Here is a 20,121-nt window from a genome sequence, read left to right as displayed (position 1 = left end):
TGTCTCGAGGCGTCTTACCCTACGTTGAAGGGACAGAGAGAGAAAACAGTAAACATGTTTTTAGAAGACAAGATAAATTTGTGACCCAAAGCAAGTACCACTGGAAGTACAAAAAGATAATCACAAAAGCAGACAAGTCAAGAACCAACTCAGCCGGAGTCAGGCTGAGATTCTCCATGAGAACCAACTCGCTCTATTTCATGCATTTGGTTCACAGAACTGGCCAACTACAGTTAATACCTTCCTGCCTATCTTCTGTGGAACCATCACAGTTATAAATAAATATTTCAGCTTTATAAAGAAATGCCATTCACTGCTTGACAAATGGTATCCACACACTAAAACAGATTTAACACAATTCCCATCCACTCACTGAAGTCTCTACTGGGGAACACTGTACCATACTGTAGCTGAGACATGAAGTGAGACCCTCAAAGACCACTTCTACAAAGGATGTGAAGGGAGAGACAGAGACCTGTTGGGCTGCCGCAGCTGTTAATCAAACTTTCACGCATCTTACTGCTGCCAAGGAATTTAATACACAGAATTTAACTTATTTTAAGAGTGCTATAACAGGAATCAAGAATTTGGATCCTGAGCCACTGAAAATGCTTTAATACTACACAAATAAACATGGGTATTTCTTGTATCTCTTGAGTGATAAAGATCAGATATGTGTCAGTAACCCCTTGTTTGCATTCAACCCCTTGTTTGCAGTCTAGTGAACCAAAGACTGCAGCGCTGGTGTCATCAGAAAGGCTTTGGCTTCCATGACCACAGCCCGCTCTTTGGCAAGAGAGGCAGCGAGCTGCTGGGAAGAGATGGCCTCCACCTCTCTCCCCTGGGGAGGAGGCTCTTCTCAGCCAGACTGGCTGACCTGCTCCACTGGGCTTTAGACTAAGCCCACCGGGGGACGGGGGGACTACTGCCACTGCTGGCCCACTGAGCAACCCTTGCAAAGCCAGCAGGCCAAGGCACTTAAGGGAGCCCACCCCTGCCCCAGTCCTGGTACAATCTGTGGGCAAGACAAGAGCCCCCAAGGGGACACTTGCCTGCCTGTATGCAAATGCCAGGAGCTTGGGGAATAAGCAAATAATTATGATGTCATAGGGATAACGGAGACCTGGTGGGACTCTACCCATGACTAGACCACTGTACAGGAGAGATCAAGTGGATAAAAAGGGTGGGGGTGTAGCTCTCTATGTTAAGGAAAGCAATGCGTCCCTGCAAGCTAATGTTGGTGACCAGGGTGGGCAACTGGAGACCCTCTGGGTTAAAATCAATGGGGAACACAGCACAGGGGACACAACAGTTGGAGTGTACTACAGACCTCCCACCCAAAGTCAAGAGCTTGACCAGGAGTTCACCAGGGAATTGGCTGAGGCCACATGCTTCAGGTCCATGGTTGTCAGTGGGGTCCCCCAAGGCTGTGTCCTTGGACCCATATTGTTTAACATCTTCATTAATGATGTGGACATTGAAGTCAGAAGCAGACTGGCCAAGTTCACCGATGACACCAAACTTGGGGGCAAAGCATCCACACCTGAAGACAGGAGGGCTATCCAGGCTGACCTAGACAGGCTCAGCAGATGGGCAGACGAGAACCCAATGGCATTTAACACTGAAAAATGCAAGGTTCTCCACCTTGGGAGGAAAAACCTGCAGCATCCTTATAGGCTTAGCAGTGCTACACCAGCTAGCACTACAGAAGAAAGAGGCTTGGGGGTCATCATTGACCACAAGATGAACATAAGCCTGCAATGCAATGCTGACGCTAGTAAAGCAACCAAAACACTGCCTCGCATCCATAGATGCTTCTCAAGCAAATCCCAGGACGTCCTTCTCCCCCTTGTACTCGGCCTTGGTGAAACCGCAGCTGGAGTACCGCATCTAGTTTTGAGCTCCACAATTCAAAAAGGATGTGGAGAAGCTTGAGAGAGTCCAGGGAAGAGCCACGCACATGATCAGAGATCAGGAAAACAGACCTTAAGATGACAGGCTGAGAGCCATGGGGCTCTTTAGCCTGGAAAAGCGCAGGCTCAAGGGTGATCTGATGGTCACCTATAAGTTTATCAGGGGTGACCACCAGTTTCTGGGGGAATGCTTGTTCACCAGAGCGCCTCAAGGGATAACGAGGTCGAACGGTCATAAACTCCTGCAAGACCGTTTCAGGCTGGACATCAGGAAGAATTTCTTTACTGTCCGAGCCCCCAAGGTCTGGAACAGCCTGCCATCGGAGGTGGTTCAAGCACCTACATTGAACACTTTCAAGAGTAAATTGGATGCTTATCTTGCTGGGATCCTATGACCCCAGCTGACTTCCTGCCCTTCAGGCAGGGGGCTGGACTCAATGATCTTCTGAGGTCCCTTCCAGCCCTAACGTCTATGAAATCTAGTTTTTCCTGAAAGTTATAGTCTGCCTCCTGATGTCAACAGTGGTGCCACCCAAAAGGATGTGATCCTTCATTGGAAAACAGGATAATTCTGCATTGCATTGTCACAGAGGCACTCAGGTGCCTTGTTCCTAAGAAGGGAGAAGGGCAGCTGCCAATCTCCAGGGCAGCTCAGGTGCCAGTTGCTGGGGCAACCATGCTGGTCATGTGACCAGAAGGGGGCAGGGCCGGGCCTTTATAAACAGCCAGTCTGAAGCCTAGCTAGCAGTTCCCTTCTGGCAGCCTGAGGTGCAGGAGCTCTGCAGCAGAGCAGAGCAGAGCAGAGCAGAGCAGAGCAGAGCAGAGCAGAGCAGAGCAGAGCAGAACTGATTGTTGCAGCCTGACCACCCAAGCAGCTACAGCATGGTGAGGGTGGAGAGGACCCTGACTGGGAGGCCTTTGTGAGACAGCCAGGTGGGCTTAGGTCTTATGTTTTATAGCCAGGAGGCTTATTGTTGTGTTTCAGCCATTTGGCTTATGGTTCTGTTTAGCTGCTGTTACACCGGAAGACTGGGTGAGGCTGTAGGGGTGCGAGGAAGCCTCACGGGAGCTCCCCAGTAATCTGGGGGTTCCTGGTGCCCAGTGGGGCACAGTGAGTGGTGCCAGGTGGGCACAGCTGTTCGCGCCGGTGGTGCGTGGTGTTGAGGGGTATTGACCCCAGCCCTGTGGGGCGGGTGTACTGAGAGAAGCCCCAGGAGGGGGAGAGTGCACAGAGAGGAGCTCCACGAGCGGGTGAGGGTACTAAGAGAGGCCCCAGGAGTGGGCAGGGCACATTATTGATAGAAGCCCCAGTTGGGTATTGACTGAAAAGGGTCCCAGAGGGGCTCCACAGTGGTGGGACTCTGAAGGGCCAAAGGAGCCAGGTAAGGCTTAGGCCACCTGAGCCCCATTGGGAATTGATAGAAACCCCAGCAGGAGTGTGGACTGGAAAGGGTCCCAGAGGGGCTCCACAGTAGTGGGGACCCCGAAGGGTCAAAGCGGCCAGGTAGGGCTCAAGCTGCCTGAGCCCAACTGGCAAGAGTACGGACAGTAAGCCCGAGATGGCTAATAGATATAGGGGTGCGGGTTGCGTGACGAGCCCGGGGGGTGCTAGGCAGGGTGCGGAAAAAGAAAAGGACCTGGTAACGTCCGGAAAAGCAGCGAGGCTTGGGGCATGCTAAAGGGGAGGTAGGAGGCACGCATAGCCTATAGGGCTGGGGGTGCACCAGGTCACCCCATACGGAACAGGGAATAGTACAAGCATAGGACAGTGTCCAGGGCGATAAGTGGCAGCCTCCCTTATAGAACCATATACCAACAAGATGTGGTGGGCGAGAAAAGAGGGTACTGGATTGCCCTAACTGGACACGGCAGGGGGTGCTAGTGGGATCACAGCCGCTCCTACGCCCCACTCTGTGACATGCATAACATAATAATAATAATAATAATAGTTTAGAAAAAAAAAACCAACAACTGTGTGTAGCTATCGAGTACAAAAGCTCAATTTCCAGCTTGATTCTTCATGCCTTTTGATCATATTTCTCAGCCACGGCCCATAGATTATCCAGCTTCTTTCCAAGAGTGCAGCTCATATAGCATCATTGTCCACATTACCTCTACAGCTAGCCAACTAAGGTTGCAAAAACACTTGATAATCAATGTAATGTGACAGTGGCATCTTCCTAACCAACTCTCTTTCCATGTTCCTGTTTATGCCTGTTTTTAGAAACCTGAAGATCTTCCGTCAGTCAGTCTGCTCTACCTATTAAATATTCTTAGTATCTAATTTTTGCTGGAAAGTTTTCCTCAAGCTCAGATTGTTCTGTTAGCTTCATCCAATTTTTAATTTACACTAAGTGGGCACTTGGGGAGGCTGAGGTCAGCTTTGCATTAATAAGCAGGGGAAAGCAGGGACAAAGAAAAGTTTTGCTACCCCACAAAACAAGTCAGCCACAACCACCAAACTTCATATAGTCACCATCAAATCAGAAATCAAGAATCCCAACAGGTGGTCTCTACATCCAGGTCTTTCTTTCAACAACAAAGATTGTTGATGCTGTTTTGCCATGGAGATGCCTCACTGATATTCAGCTGCTGAATAGCTTCAGGCTAGGCTATCACTATGGTGAAGATGACCCAGGTTGGGGATTTAACTGGAGGCTCTTGCAGTTATTTATATCAATACATTTTTCTAAATAAAATGCCTTTTTCTAAAAAGAAATGCTCCCAGCACACACAGAGAGCCTCAATCATACACGCAGCAGGGACGGATGCTGATTGGTCTCGCTTGTCTGAAGTGCTTTATAATTGGTTCACTTGATTGCATTACCTTGGAATCTGTCTTTCTCAGAGACGCTCCCGCATCCACCAAGAGTTGGCAGATGGCACGATGGCGCTGGCAGGCCGCTTTGTGCAATGCTGTCTCACCCCTACACCAAAGCAGAGGAAAGCAGCAGTAAGGAACCTTTCACCAATTATAATTTAAGAAACACGGTAGGAGGACAACACTTTTTTTGTGGGATTCTCTTCTTTTATCTTTGTTGCTGACATGTGCACATGCTCTCAGTCAGTGTGCATGCCTTCTGGCTCAGCCAGTTCTCACATGATGAATAAATGGGGAACTGAGGTCTTCTGGATGGTACGGAAGAGAAAAAGAGTCGCTACCTTCTGTGGTCTTAACAAAGGCTGAATGTCACATTCTCATCCAGCCTCCTCCAGCTCTACTGCTTACTGCAAAAGCAAGATATCTGCCTTTTTTAGTTTTACTGCACAGTATATAGTGAGGGCTTTTTTTCCTATTGTTTCTACCGAAACTAAACAATATGCTATTTTGTCTTTTGGAAGCAGGATGGGCGATGGACACATGTAAGGTCAGAAAAATCCTGCAAACCCAAAACAGCTCTTTCACTGTACTGTTACCCAAAAACTCTGGCTCCAGCCCTACTCTATCTGACCTATAGCAGGGATGAAGTATTCTAGGTCTCTGCTGCTGGAGATCTGGGTTCAGGTTTAAAGCTTTACTCATGTAAGTTTTTACTGGAGAGTCCTGATTTTGTTATGGCTACCTGGTATGCTAAAACAGGGCCTCACAGGATGCTGAGGAAGTTTCACTATACCCCTGAGGATGAAGCACTTTTATTGGGATCTGCCTAGGAAGAGAAGTGCTTTGGATAGGTGAAGGGAGCCCTTTATGCAGTAATATAATGATGGGTGGGTGAACAGAGGATAGTCTTGTGCACTGCCTAAAGCTGAGGCCACTAGAATGAAGCTGGGGGCGGGGCAGGAACTTCACCCTCCTGGTACCCCATCTCCCTATACCCTACACTGTCCCTGCAGAAGCTCTGGCTCTGGCAGCTGGGAGGTGTGCGGTGGAGGAACAGCAGCTGGTGGTTTGCTGCTGCTGCTGGGAGAGATGACACCCCCTTTTTCACTGGTGAGAACTGGTGCATTTTTAACATCAGTAGAAAAAACCCAGGGGTGACATTTCCCCTGGCCACTGCTCCTGCATTGCCACCACTGCTCTTGCCCTCCCTGCTGTCAGAACCAGAGCCAGAAAGGTGCGAGATGTGGGATGGGAGTCTGGGGGTGTGAGATTCACATTACCACCCAGAGCAGAATACTTGCCAGCTACACCTCTGCCTTAACATCAGCATCAAACTGGGGATGCCATTATGCATCTCTTATAAACACAGACAGCAAGAGCTAAGCTGCAGTAGCACAGCACTGGCTTTGCAGGCATGCAAAGGAACTTCAGGCTTGGCATAGGTGGAAGGGCAAGCTGAAATATTAATGGGCATCAGGGTGACAAAATCTCCTCTGGCTCTGATTCAGCTTTGGATACCAACTAATTTCCAAATGAGGAGCACAGGACAAAATCATGCCTTTGCTGGTCATGTGGCCTGGGCAATGACATGGGGAAAACTACGTGTACAGCTTTTTCAGGAGCAGCTGGTAGATGATTCAAACCTTGTCACAGGGAAGTCCTGAGAAATCGCTGAACTTGTGTTTTTCTTGTAATGGAATTGTTGAGCCATTTCATGAAAGAACCATGAAAGGTGCATCAACCCTTCTAACCCCTGCCTTTCTCTAGCCCTTCTGAAGATGCTCCCTGCAACATATGTAGATCCTTTGGAAATGGGGAAAGAGTTAGTAGCATTGGTCTTTGCCTGGTAGAGGGGCCCCTTTTAATTGGGATACTTCTCAGGAAGAAATATGTGTACCCAAACCCTCTTTGTGGCAGTTTAGTATAGCTGGCACAAAAGGGTTGTACAACAGCTATAAACTGAGTTGGCTTTACCCTGTTCTAGAGAGAGTCTTCTCTAATTTGTGTCATATTCTGCCAGCTGCAATCATCTGGGGCAGCCAAAGTAGCAGCCCTTGGATGAATCTGGACGGCACTGATGACCAAGTTTTAACAGCAAGAAGTTCACTCTTGGCCTTAGAATTTATGGCTCAATGATCTCCTAGGCTAGGGACAGACATTACACATAAACCAGTTTACATGATCAGAAACTGATTTAAGCTTGTAACAGAACAGATGTTTAGTGCACATAAACCAGTTTAAAAATGGCCGAAACCAACTGAGGTAAACTGTGTTGAATGTAGTATCAGACTCAACTGATTTGGGTCAAACCAGTTTGTTCAATGTCTGCCTCAGACCCCTTTCTGGTTTAAGTTAGACCAGACACCCCCAGCATCCTCTCTTGGCTGGGTGGGGCTCTCTGCTCAGCAAAGGTCTCTCAGCATAAGCATGCTCTCTCAGCAAAGCTGGCTCCACCCCCCTGCTTCCTGGCTGCAGCTTCAGCAGAGACTTGCAGGCTGCTCCCCCACTCCTCAGCACTCCCTGCTAAGCAGGAATTCCCCCTCCCCTCTGCCTTTCTGAGAGGTATCTGTATATTAGCTAGCAGACCACATGCTGGCTACAGTCTATGCTGTGACAAAGGCAGAATCAACAGATAGCTGGTAATGTCCCTCTGATTTCTTAATCGGGTGATAAATACTGAGTTAGGGGGCAAGAAACACTGTTATCAATTCCCTGCTGTGCTAATCAGAGTCCTGTAGTATTGTGGAAGGCTCAGTACTGTGGAAGGGAAGGGAGGGCTGCTCTAGTGCCCCCCAGCTTCTAGCCTGAGCCACTACAGACATGTGCCTGCATTCCTGGAATGAAAAGGGAATGTCTATCCACCTCCAAATTGGTTCAAGCTTTGCAGGGTAGACTAACTTGCAAAGATTGAATCAATTCAGGCTTGGGCTTTTTGAATGTCTATCCCTAGCCCTAGAGCCCAGAGTCAGTAAATATCAGGATAAAGTGAAAAATTCACCTGTTTTCTACAAGAAAACTTAGGTGGATTAGGAGAAGATACAGTAGGGTTATACTGAGTGTTCAGAGGAGGCCTGGTGTTCATGTGGTTGTTTTTTGTTTTGTTTTTTTTAAATACCTGACATTTTTGTGCATTTATTATTTGAACTTTTGTATTGCATCAAGAGAAATCTCCTAGGCATAAACTAGAATAAATCACTGGATTAAAATAAACAAACAGGAACAAAAGGAAGTAATCACTGGGCAGTACTTACGTTTCACTATCTGTCATATCCAGCAATTCAGAGGGACCTGAGAAAGAGAGTCAAGCAAGTCAAATGGCATTGTTTATGTTCTGTGACTGAAGATGGTTGACTCTCAGAATCACAGTTCTGCTGTAAAGGCTCAAGGGAGGCTAATTAAATACTGTATGGGGAAGTCAAGATCATATTTGTTTGCCCTAAAGTATCTGTAGTAATAAAACTCAACTGCACAACCATGGTTGACTTGTAAGCACATGGAAGCAGTAATTTCCCCAAAGTATATTTGGATTGAAAATGCATTAAATTATTTTCCTGCTCTTTACCTTGGTCAATAAAGTGGTTCATGAGTATAGCACATGGAAAATGTAGTACTTAGAGTTTATCAAGTTGCAAGTATTGTTAGTACAATTATGTGAGAGGCAAGAATTTCTTAGGGTGGTATCTTTTCTTGGATCAGCTATGTAGCTGGGATAGAATTTACCCTTCATGCCCACTCCTGGGATAGAGTTAGACCCTATCCTAACTACACAGTTGATCCAGTAAAAGATATCACTTTAAGAAATCCCTGTCTCTTGCATAATTTCTGGACCATCACAGCTACAACATTGGTTGTACATTACCATAACATATTAGTACAATAAGGAAGTTGAAATTAGGCAAATTCTGCCCTGACTGACAGGCTTGCACCATTTCATTAAACTGTATCACAAGTGGTATAAATCAAAGCAAATGTTTTTTTACAGAACGTTTATATACTGATGTGCAAATCTTGTATCCTAGCAGTTAATAACTATTGGAACAAGATAAGAACAACAACAAAAAAGAGGGGGGTGGAGGAAAAAGATAGCCTGCTTAACTGAATGTTCTTTTGTCCTTGATTTCCACAGTCAAATATTTACTGCAGCAAGTGCCATTATTTGAATTACAGTTCAGGCCATTTCAGAGAGAAAAAAATGGGAGGTAGATGGAAGAGTTCTATACCAGGAAAAAAAATTCTCTCTAGTGCAACTGTACCACCAAACACTGTGAGTTTGGTCAGCAGTGGATATGGTGAACTTTTCTTTGAGGTTTCACATCCTGTATGTACTCTCTAAACTTTACTTTGACTTTCATATTGGACAGCCTTAAAACATTTAGAGAAATCCACACCTCAAACCACCAAGTTTCACACTCTATACAGAACCTTTCTTTTCCTTCTTTTGCTCTTTTCCCATGGGTGTGATTAGAGGGATGAGGACACTGCTCAGGTGATTGCATACTCAAGCAAGCAACTGACATGCTTACAGAGGTCTACCTAGCCCTGCCCTTGAACTGCAGGTAGCTCACTAAACTCCATTCTTACTTTTATGAGAGGAATGTGGTCAGAAAATTAACCCTTCCACCCTTCTATACTAAAAATCTTTAAGGAACCCTGCTGCCTGCCTATTCTTCTCAAATCCAAACAGGCCCTCTGGGTGCCAGTGGGGATGAGGTATCATCAATCTACCAGCAATACTAACTCTTTGTACATATATGGAACTTTACATTTTCCTGGTTCCATGCAAATGCTAATCATGTTGTCAAACAATGCCATTACAGTTGACTCGGGACCAACATCAAGATATTTTGCATTCTGTCCTCCTCACTTAGAAGGATATAACCAAGGGCCTATGAGCATGGAGGAAGTTAGGAAATGTGAAAATTTTTGAGGCCCTGCAAGGGAAGGAGAGCAAGAAACATAAATGTTGGTATTCCATTAGCAACACACAACCAAGGAAAATGAAACCCTGGAGTCTGTCAGCTGAAGAATTCTCCTTTGAGGCAAATACATTCTTCCAGAGCAGGTGCTTTTCCATTCCTTGCTATTCCCTTCAGTCTGCTTCATTGCCAGGGCCCACAGAATAACTTGCAATGTGCTAGGAAACAGAAACCTCCGTTCTTCTAAATGCATACTTATTTTGGCCATGGAGAGGACCTTGACTGGATGGAGAGTACAAGGGAAACAGAGTGACTGGACTTAGGGTGAAAAGTGCCCAGCTGAGTATAGTAGGTGTAAGATGGAAAACTGGGCTAGGGCAGTGGGAAAGGAGAGGAGAATGGACAGAAGAATGGTTTGGAATAGCAAGGGAATCAAGTTGGAGACATCAAGGATTGGGCCTCGTTAACAGGGAAACCAAGGAGAAAAGAAACAGAGATGAAACCAGGGTGGAGAGGGAAGGCCTAACTTGCAAGGAGCTGAGAAGGCATTATCAAAATGAGGTCCAAAAAGAGGGAAAGGGGAATTAGAAGGAGGGCCTGAGAGCTCTGGGCACAAGGGTGGGGGGGGCTCTGTGGAGTATTACACTGAACTAAGACTTTTATCCAAATACCCCAACTGCATCCCAGACAAGTTTGAGGGGTCAGAAACTGGAGGGCATGCCATTAGCAGAATAACATAGTGCTGGGGCTTGTTGCATTCTTTTGTATTTATAGCTGACATTGGAAGCACCAAGGCATGCATATTCCTAAGCTGCAGTCTTTTTCACTTTCAGTTGTGCTTCTCTCAAACCATCTCACGCCCGCCTTCTAATTCCCCTTTCCCTCTTTTTGGACCTCATTTTTACATCAGTCTCCCTGGCGCTGCCAGCCGACCATTCCAAATCCCCTTCTGGCGCAGGACAAAAGCTGCACAGATGTGGGAAAGGCTGGCACTGGGAAAGCTAACAGCACTGTCATCCTGCCCCAGTGGGGAGCCGGCTGTTTTACTCCGGGACAAGAGACGAAGAAAGAAAAGGGGGCCAAGGCGCAGAGAGAGAGAGAGGACAAAATAACCCAATAGAAATCCGGAAGGGAAATGCATGAGTGAGATTTCTATCAAGAAAAACAGCAGGGGGCAAAATAAAAACAAAAGTAGAAATGTGTGGGGAGGTGAAAGAATAAGAAAAAAAAAAGTCTCAGGAAAAGAAAGAGGAGTAGGACGGGGGGGAAGCTCGCTTGAAAGGAGCTGAAAAGCACGAACCACTGGGGGGAAGCCCAGCTGGGATCACGCTCTGTCCTTAATGTCTCTGAGAGTCACTCTGTGTGGAATTGTTAACTTTTTTCTCCTACTCCTCTTTCAGCTCACCAAGCCTACTTTCTGATTCTCAGGAGGCAAAGCAGCCTGAGCCTTGGGGAAGGGAGGGAGAAAGGGAAGGAGAGAGATGTTTAAAAGCAGACAGCTGCCTTTTAACTGAGCTGAGCTCATTGCAACATAAAAGAGAAACTAAATGACAGCATTTCAGAGGCATTTCCAAAATATACGGCACCATTCAGGCTGAAAGTCCTCAATGTGTGCTGCATACTCTACCCCCTCCAACCCAGACTGTTACACTTACTCAATTACCCAGGAGGCCCATAAACCTCAGTCAAATATACTCTTTGACCCTGCTTCATTAAACTGGGGAAGAGAAAGCCGATTTTCTTTAAAAAGTAATATTTGAAGCTGTCAGCCTCCATGGCTGTTTAGTTCACCTTGCCTGGGCAAAACCTTGGCATTATCACCAATATTTGGAAGACAAAATATAATGTTTGGAGGATTTATTTCCTAGCCTTAAAATAAGGAGTATATTTGAAAGATGCATGTATGCAACATTAGAGAACTCCTCAGACCCCCTCACACATGCATATACTGTACACTTAAATGTCATTCCCTGTAGAGATCATATAACAAGGACTTGCCCAAGGTCTCCATCATGATTTAAGGGAGGGATCCCCTCTGAGAACAGGCCCTGTGTATTTCCATGTTTATAGCATCTTAATAATTTCGTATTGGATTTGCTCAATGAACACAAAAAAAGGGGGAAATTCTTCTCAGGCAGCTTCACACTGGGATAAGAAAGCCAAACCGTTATCTGCTTGGCTTATGTCTTTTCAGCATCCCTGGCTATAAAAACCGCAGACCAAATGCTTTGTTTAGACTTCTGCAACCTCACCATCCTTCAGTTTTGCCTTTACAAGATGCATACAACCCCTGGGCCTTTGGTAACTGAGGACAATATTTAGCCCTAGAGCTGGAACTTGACTAAAGTCAGTATGCTGAACCAGAATCCAGCTCACACCGCCAGACCCGAGTTCCTTTTTTCAGTGCTACCAATAGCAAAATTGTGTCTTGATTAGCAGCATAATCTGGTCTGACTCTGCATTCACACAAGGAGCAGATCTACTGAATAGGAAGGATCCAGTCTGTGTCATTTTTCAGTGTAGAACTTTGCCTTAATCATGCTGAGGCAAAAAAGCTGCTGAGACTTGGGATCAGAGAAATGCTGAAGACTGGGGTACTGCTCAGCATACATAGTCTGGCAATCTGTTAGCTCAGCCTGATGGCAAAAGGAAGTTAGCAGATATCTAGAAGTGACTTCCCACTGTTCTGCCAAAAGAGTTATTGGGTCCTTTACCTCCTGGATTTGTACTGAAGAAGAGAGAAAATATCCTACTCTGCTTTATGAAAAGGGGAAGAAAAAGGCAATGCATACTTTCACCTCTCTCTAGGGGCAAAAAATTCAGAACTGCCACATAAGGACTCATAGTCAAGTTTGATTCCAAGTACCAATGATGATGCAGGAGGTTACTTTTCCATCCAAACTGGTTAAGCCTTCCCAGCTTGCATAAACCTTGATTATCTACACAAGGACTTCTTCATTCTCTTAAGGTGGATTTATTAGTGTATTATAACAAACTAACTATGCTGATGGGGTGTCTTTTGGCATAACTACACATAGCTCCTAAAGGATGTGGGTCTTCCTGCCTGGGAATTCTGGGAACAAATTAAAGGAGGGCACTTGTGGGAAAGAGGGAAACTTATTTGTTACAGCAACCTTAGCAGCCATCCCAGAGCTGATCTCATAACAATAAAGAGCAGTGATTCTGATATTGAGTTTATTTCTGCATTGGCATTCAAGTTTAATACTAGCCCCCTAATAGGTACACTGCGTGCAAAATCTTTGCATGACTAACCACTGCTTTTTCTAATCCAAGAGGGCCTCTTTATCTTTAAAACCTGAAGTATTTCAAATCAAGCTCAGGACCCTTGGGTGCCTTAAGCTCTGTGAAGGATAGTTACTACATTAGTGCATCATCTTCCTTCCTCCCCAGACCTTTGTAAATCTGAGATGGGACTTCCCATTTCAGTACCACATTTTATTCCACCTACTAGTTCAGCATTACAGAGCTGAAAGATGTACTTAAGTTATTTTTACATTCAAAACATTTTCCTACATGTGTTAAGGATAGATTTTCAACACAGTGCCCTGGAAAGTATTTTGCCATGTGACTCCCATGAATGCCGACTACATCCAAACACTCACAGGCAGGTGGGCAGACCAAAGGGGCGTATGACTGGGCAGGGTGTGAGGCAGTAGCAAGGATGAAAGTCACTCTTATTAATTCCCCACATGATCAAGAAAGAGTGGTAGCTTGATTTGAGAAGCTTGATTTATAAGTGAAATCTGAAAGTGTCAGATAAGGCCACACTGGTGCTTTAGGGGTGGGCAACGTGGGCAATTGCCCAGGGTGCCATGATTGGGGAGATGCCACACACACACACACACACACACACACACACACACACACACACACGCAGCCTACGCTCACAATGGAGCTCTCCCCCCACCCCACGACACCCCACTCCTGGCCGATCCCCACCCCAGGCAGGAGGAGTGGTGCTCAGCCCCACCTGCCTCCAGCTGCTGCTCAGGAGGAACTGGACAGGGCAGTGCAGATGGCAGCAGTGGTGCCCAACCAACTTCCTGCCTGGCAAACCATGCCATTCTGCACCCCCACCAGACTGTACCCCACACCCCTGCCTGCCAGCCTGTGCCTGCAGCAGCAGTACTGACTTGGGGGTGCAGTACTAGAGAGGTGCCAGGGGAGGGGAGCGCCAAGATACAAGTTCACCAAGGGCACCATTTTCCCTAAAACCAGTTCTGGATCCAAAGCCCTAATTAATATGCTTGGTGCTCTGAATGTTGATAAAGTGCCAGAGCCAGATAACATTTGAAAGTACTATAGAAAAGGAAGGAACACTGATAAAACTTCAGCAACTTGACTTGCAGAGAGTGTAGAATTTCTTCTTATTAATGTTTGGTGGCAATTGAAAAGCAGAGAGAAGACCTCTACTTGTGCATTCTTAAAATCCCATTCAGCTGTCCAGAGAATTAACGGCCTAGAAAAGTGGCAAAGTGTTCTTGCCATGTGGTGAAAAACTGGATTGTTATTCACATAACTTTATGTTTCGTCTTTGTTTAACCTGGCCATACCTTCTCATGTGCTCTCTACTTGCTGAAGAAGGTTTCATGGGTTTCCTGTTCATGTCCCTACTATGTTGAATTATTTTATTTCTGGAGTCTAACTATGCTGTAATTCCAGTATCTACATGTATTCTGAGGGTGTCTGAGGGAAATACGGGGGAAGGTAGACAGGAGTAGTAAAAGACAGGCCACACTGGAAAAACCTAGCCAGGGTCATGGTGGATTCCCCATCTCTGTAAACCTTTTCATTGAAGTTGGATGTTTTCTGATAGAGCAGGTCATGTTTAAACAGGAATTAATTCAGGGTACTCCTGTGACTTGTTTTGCAAGAGGTCAGCCTATCCCACCATGATGGTCCTGGCTTTATAATATTCAAATCTATTAAAATAATTGGTCTAATCTAAAGCTGTCCTCTTATACTCTTCATTCTTTGGGCTTGTCTATTCTACCTCCACAGCTATCCTGAGATCACCACTGAGACACAAGCCCTGTACAGCTCGCTCGCTCACTCGCTCACTCACTGAAATAACATTGTGTGGCTGATAGTAATGAGGTATGCCCAAGGACGCTCTCAGGATCTCAGTCTCAGGTACACTACCAAAAGAAGACCTGAGCATGCCTGGCATTGTTCTAACAGTACCCACAAGATAATTTTTCAGCATGTATGTAGATCAGGTGGGGTCATTTCTCAGCAGTGATTTTGGGGTTGCCACCAAGACAGTAGAGGTAACTCTTAACTCCAGGTTTGACACTTCTTTCATACATCTAATCTCTACTTATACATTGCAGGAGGCCATAGTGATGAAGAATAAGCTTGCTTCTTAGTGCTCAGTATGCCAAGTGACTGCCCATTATTTGCAAAAATTGCTCACCGTGCTCCAAGATGTATTTCACAATCTCACTGTTCCCAGTTTTGGCAGCATGGTGAAGCAAGGAACAGTGGTCAGGTCCCTGGATTAACAGGTTAGCTCCTTTTTTACAGCATTCAATGAACTGTAATATAAATTCATGGGAAAAGGACAAGGTAATTGTATGACAGCATGCACAGGTAAAGAAATATCACGTAAATTAACCATTAAATTTGCTAGCGGGTGATTAAAAAAGCAGCAGGAGTTGTTAACTAAAAGTTGTAGGAATTTATACTGCAGAGCAAAGTCTTCTGACCTAAAACAAAAGCAATGAGTGAACAAGGGCAAATGACATTTTTGAAGTGCTGGCTCACTGCTGAGATCTGTCAATGAATTCTTGCTTTTAGGTGGGAATTACGGAAAAATAATTCTTTTGAAACAGTTCCACTTAATATAAAAATCAGGTTTTCAATTAAATTTTCCTCACAAGTATTATCTTCCAGCAGTGAATTCTGACTTTTAAAAAATTCTGAATTTACAAACCCCCAAAGTTTCCAGACCAAATCAAAACATTTTTATACAAAAAATCCAGAGTGTTCCAAGGGAATTGTAGTCCGAGTACCTAGTAACTCCATTAACCTACAACAGGCAGACTCCCAGTCAGATGACATCTAACATGACGTACTGTGGTCATGGGACCCCTGTGATCCACCAAAGCAACTTGGCAAGAACAATGTATGCCATGGGCACTGCATGTTAGCCAGGGGGACTGGGAGTTCATTGCACGATCCACATGAGTGTGTTTCTGGTTAAAGTATGTGGGATGGATCACTGTGTTTTCATAACTACATACATATTACAGTGCTGATGCTAGGGTCTGTTCATGGATTTTGTGAATAGCCTGTGTACGGATTTTGTGTTGTCCGAGTTGCTACAAAAATAATAGATCCTTTTATCTTCATGAATATTTTCAAAAACAGGGACAATCTGAGCATCAACGAGGCCATTAATAAATACACACTGTATACACTTGCAGCTGACATCACAGGAAGAATGTTTTAAAATCCAGTTCTCTCCTCCACCCAACTCAGTCTCTAATTCCTGCCCTTTGGGTAACCGGAGTAGCTGAGATCAGATAGGATATCTCCTCCTTTTTTATTCATATACTTGCTGGTACCTCCCACTATCTTGGACCTCCTAAGGAAATGATCCAGTTTGGGAGGGCAGTAAAAGAGAGCGGCTTATTTTAAAATGTGCTGGAGGTCCTGGCAGCTTGCAATGCACAGTGTGTGACAGTGCCAGAACTGAAATAGGACAACAGGGCATGATTATGTCATGACACAAAGTCATAATGCATCTGAGAAGAGAAAATAAGTTCTCCACTCAAAATAAAGTCAAAGGTGGTCTGAACACTGTGAGAGTGCCGTAAGGAATGGGGAAAAACTATGCTTCAAAATTCAGAACAGGATGCAATACCAAGGAGGGAGATATTTTCTGCATGGTGGTTACCATGAATCCTAACTGCTGCTCCTGCCATGGGGTAATGGAGGCAGAGGTGTTGAAGTATATGTCTGAAGGCAAAGGACTGGAGTAATAGAGCTGTCACTTTTACAAATGGCTTCACAAAAGCTTTTTCTTAGTTAACAGGGCAATCATTAATCACAATCACAATACTCACCCCAAATCAGGGGTACATTTGTGAGCACCTAGTGAAAAACAGGGACTACAATTGTCAGAAGAGGCACTGTATACTTATATAGGAGTGAGACACTTTTCTTCTGCTCCTGCTTCTGGTCTGCCCTCCAGAGAGAATTAGCAGTAGTTGGCACTGAAAGCTAAGCCAGGATTTCTTGGGTTTCAAGCTGTACTAAATGGACTAGAGCTTGGCTCATAATCAATACTCAGATTGAAGTGCAGTGCAAAGAGGAGCAGAAACTAATGAACTGTTGGAACTGCCATCCATCATAACATGAGATGCAAAACCAAATTCCTTTCTGCCTGCATTTAGGGTTCTCTAGGTAGAAGTTAAAAATCTCTGTATATTCTTTGTAAAGAAACAGAGACAACTTTAGTGTCCTGGCCAATGTTCTCATATCAGTAAAACAGGATTTGTTGTGCACGTCTGTGTTGAAACGGCTGTCTTGCTTAGTTGCTACATTTGCCAACATACTCACTTCACCATTAGTAACTACCCAAATGGTATGAAAGGCTTATGAAAGATATGGTATAACACTAGATCTTATTCACTTGAATGTCACACCTCACCTGGCTGATGTTCCTTTAATGTGCAAGGTTTCCGGGAAGGACTGTATAATGGCATTTGGCTATTTATCCTTACAGCACTTAACTGTGCTCTGAGGGGGAGTAAAGTATAAATTAACAGTGAAGACTTGCAAATTGCTGTGAAGAAACAGACATTCAGCCTGCTGTACTTACCTTCAGAAGATCACCGGCTATTACTGCCTGTAAAAGTGCTGCCCAAGACAAAACAGAAAGCCAGCATCAGAACTAAGGCCATCAGTACAATTGGTAGTTACAGGAGCTTCACAGGTAGGTAGTCAGCATGGCAGTATTAAGTACATGTGACACAATACCCCTGCCCATGAAACTAGAATTAAAGAATGAGAGTTGTGCTCCAGTAAACATTAGAGAGTGAGGGAAAGAGGGGGAAGCGGTATAACAGCACATTTGTACACATTGGGCAGCAGTGGTACACCGGGTAGTGGTGGCTGGTGGAGGTGGTAGCATGGCTAGATGAGAACTGCAATGGCTGCTTTTTTGCACTCCCTTCCTCCACTCCAGCTGGGGACCTGGGGCTGGTGTCCTTCCCCCTCCCCAAGACTGTGATATCACAACCCCTATAAAAAGTTTAGACCAAATCATTTGCAAAATGTCCAAGTTTGTTTGCCTCCATTTTTGACCGCTCACCTTGACATATACATTTCAACATTGGCTGAACCTTGTTCAAACAAGGCTCAATGGTAAAAGCTTTCATGGGCTTCAGTACATACAGAGACAGGTCCATACTGAGCCTTTTTGGAAATCTCAGGCTAATATGAGAGGTCAATATATATAGATTCCAAACAGAGCTGTGGATACCTTTGACCGTTGAGGAGAGCATTACCAAACACACAGGCTACTTGACAGCAAAACCTTTACTGGGGTCCTCTCAGTCTTTATACTGATAGGCAATCAGTAGGGATAAGCCCCAAATTCTACAGTAGTGGGTAGCAGAAGATTCAGAAATAAAGGGCAAAATAACAATTAATATTATTACTGATATTGCAGAAGCACCTGGATATCTCACTTGGGATCAGGGTCCCCATTCTGGCAGACACGATGAACACATAATAAGAAAGCCCTTGCCCTTTTCATATTTGCAATCTAAATAGACGACAGAGACCAGAAACAGAAGCAGACATCCAAAATGCCTAAAACCACACGCTGTAGGAAGTGGAAACGTTGGAAATTGAACCCAATCTTTTGACTCTTAGCCCACTGACCCCTCTACTAAACCACATTGCTTCCATTCCCAATTCTATTACAAAAACACCTACAGGGGAACAGTCCAAGATGAATCACTGGATATCGACTGCAGCCAAAGCTGAGGATTGTGACTAGAGTATCCAAATGTCCTGTAGCTCAAAGGCTCCTGACTAGAGGATCTTGCTTCTCCATTCAAAGTGAGATCAAATGTTATATTTGGGGTCAGGAAGGAATTTTACCCCATAATTAGATTGGTAGAAACTGTGGGGGGTTTCAACCTCCTCTGTAGTGGCAGGCATGGCCCCCTCTTCCTTGGGTCTCTCAAGTGTGTTTTTACAACCTTGCAGCAGCAGGACATTGGCTGCTGCATTCCCCCTGCTTTTCCTGTGGCAGGTTAGGGTGTTATGTGTTGTGGTGTAGGTTAGACCAGCAATTCTCAACTGGGGGTCCGCAGCCCCCTGTGGGCCCACGAGCAGGTCAGGAGGTCTGCTCAGTTGTTGTGGCACAGGTGAACCATGGAGTTTTTGTTGCATGCTGCGGAGGCTTCAGGAAGAAAAACGTTGAGACACCCTGGGTTACGCAAAGGATTTGTATAGGATGGTTTGGATAGGGATGATCCTGCCCCAGGCAGGAGTTAGACTACATGACTTCTGAAGGTCCCTTCCAGTCCTGCTTTTCTATGATTCTATGATCCTAGACAGGTCTTGCATAAATATTCTTTCCTTGGCATCTACTTTGTGCCACTGAGAGACAAGATATCAGACTAAAGCAAGGGTGTCAGACATACGGACGCTGGGCCACATCTAGCCTATGCAGCTAATCCCTTGAACCTGCTGGGATGCTGGTGGGCCAGGGAATTTAGGGTCAGGGCTAGCAGAGCCCCTGTGGAAATGGCCACTGGTGGCAGGGGTGAAATTGAAGGCTATGCTGACACAGCCCCACTCGTCCCCTGACTACTTGACCCACTGCTGTCTCTGCTGCATGCCTCACTACCACCATAAGGGTTACCTGCCCCATCCCTAGCACTGCCCCCATCACTACCAACTGGTCCCACAGATCCATCCCACAAGAAATGGTGTGATCCAGATTCTGCCCAGGGCACAGGGTGAATTAAACCTGTGATCTCTCTCAGTATGGCATTTCTTAAGCTGTTATGCTTTTTGAGCCTCCAAAACTCTACATGTTTTCCTCAACACTGGATAATTCACAGCACAGTTTCAGCATACTCTCTGGACAATGAAAAAAAACACAAGTAATCGTCTGAGAAATAATGAGTTACGGCTCTGTGGCAGGGCGGCCCCTAGGGGTGCCGTGACCTCCCCTAGTGCCCTTCCCTACCGTGCCAACCTAGGCCTTGAATGCACCCTCTATCTCGCCCGCCACATCTTTGATCTTAGTATAGGTTCAATTAGGGAGGCTGCCTTCCTGCCCTTCTTGGCACAGGGCCGGTCTTACTATACCAGGACTTTGGTTCTAGTCCCTGTGCTGGTCCTCTCCCGGGGCCAACTCAATACATGCGCCCCCTCCTGGGGCGGCTCTCTGACTGCCCCTTCTCGCCCAGCTCAGACTTCT

General features: G+C 45.5%; 1 protein-coding gene across 1 annotated transcript in view; it reads right to left on the bottom strand.

Moving 5' to 3' along the window:
- DGKI (diacylglycerol kinase iota) overlaps nt 1-20,121 on the bottom strand; it is a 326,628-nt gene that overhangs the window by 12,761 nt on the left and 293,746 nt on the right. Inside the window, 5 exon segments of the mRNA XM_090043316.1 lie at nt 1-19; nt 4,741-4,840; nt 7,986-8,022; nt 15,088-15,208; nt 17,500-17,537. Of these exon segments, the coding sequence (XP_089899442.1) occupies nt 1-19; nt 4,741-4,840; nt 7,986-8,022; nt 15,088-15,208; nt 17,500-17,537 (315 nt within the window).

Source organism: Crocodylus siamensis, chromosome 4 (assembly GCF_052110815.1).
Source record: "Crocodylus siamensis isolate JL-2025a chromosome 4, ASM5211081v1, whole genome shotgun sequence".
NCBI lineage: Eukaryota > Metazoa > Chordata > Crocodylia > Crocodylidae > Crocodylus > Crocodylus siamensis.
This window is presented reverse-complemented; position numbering and strand designations above follow the sequence as displayed.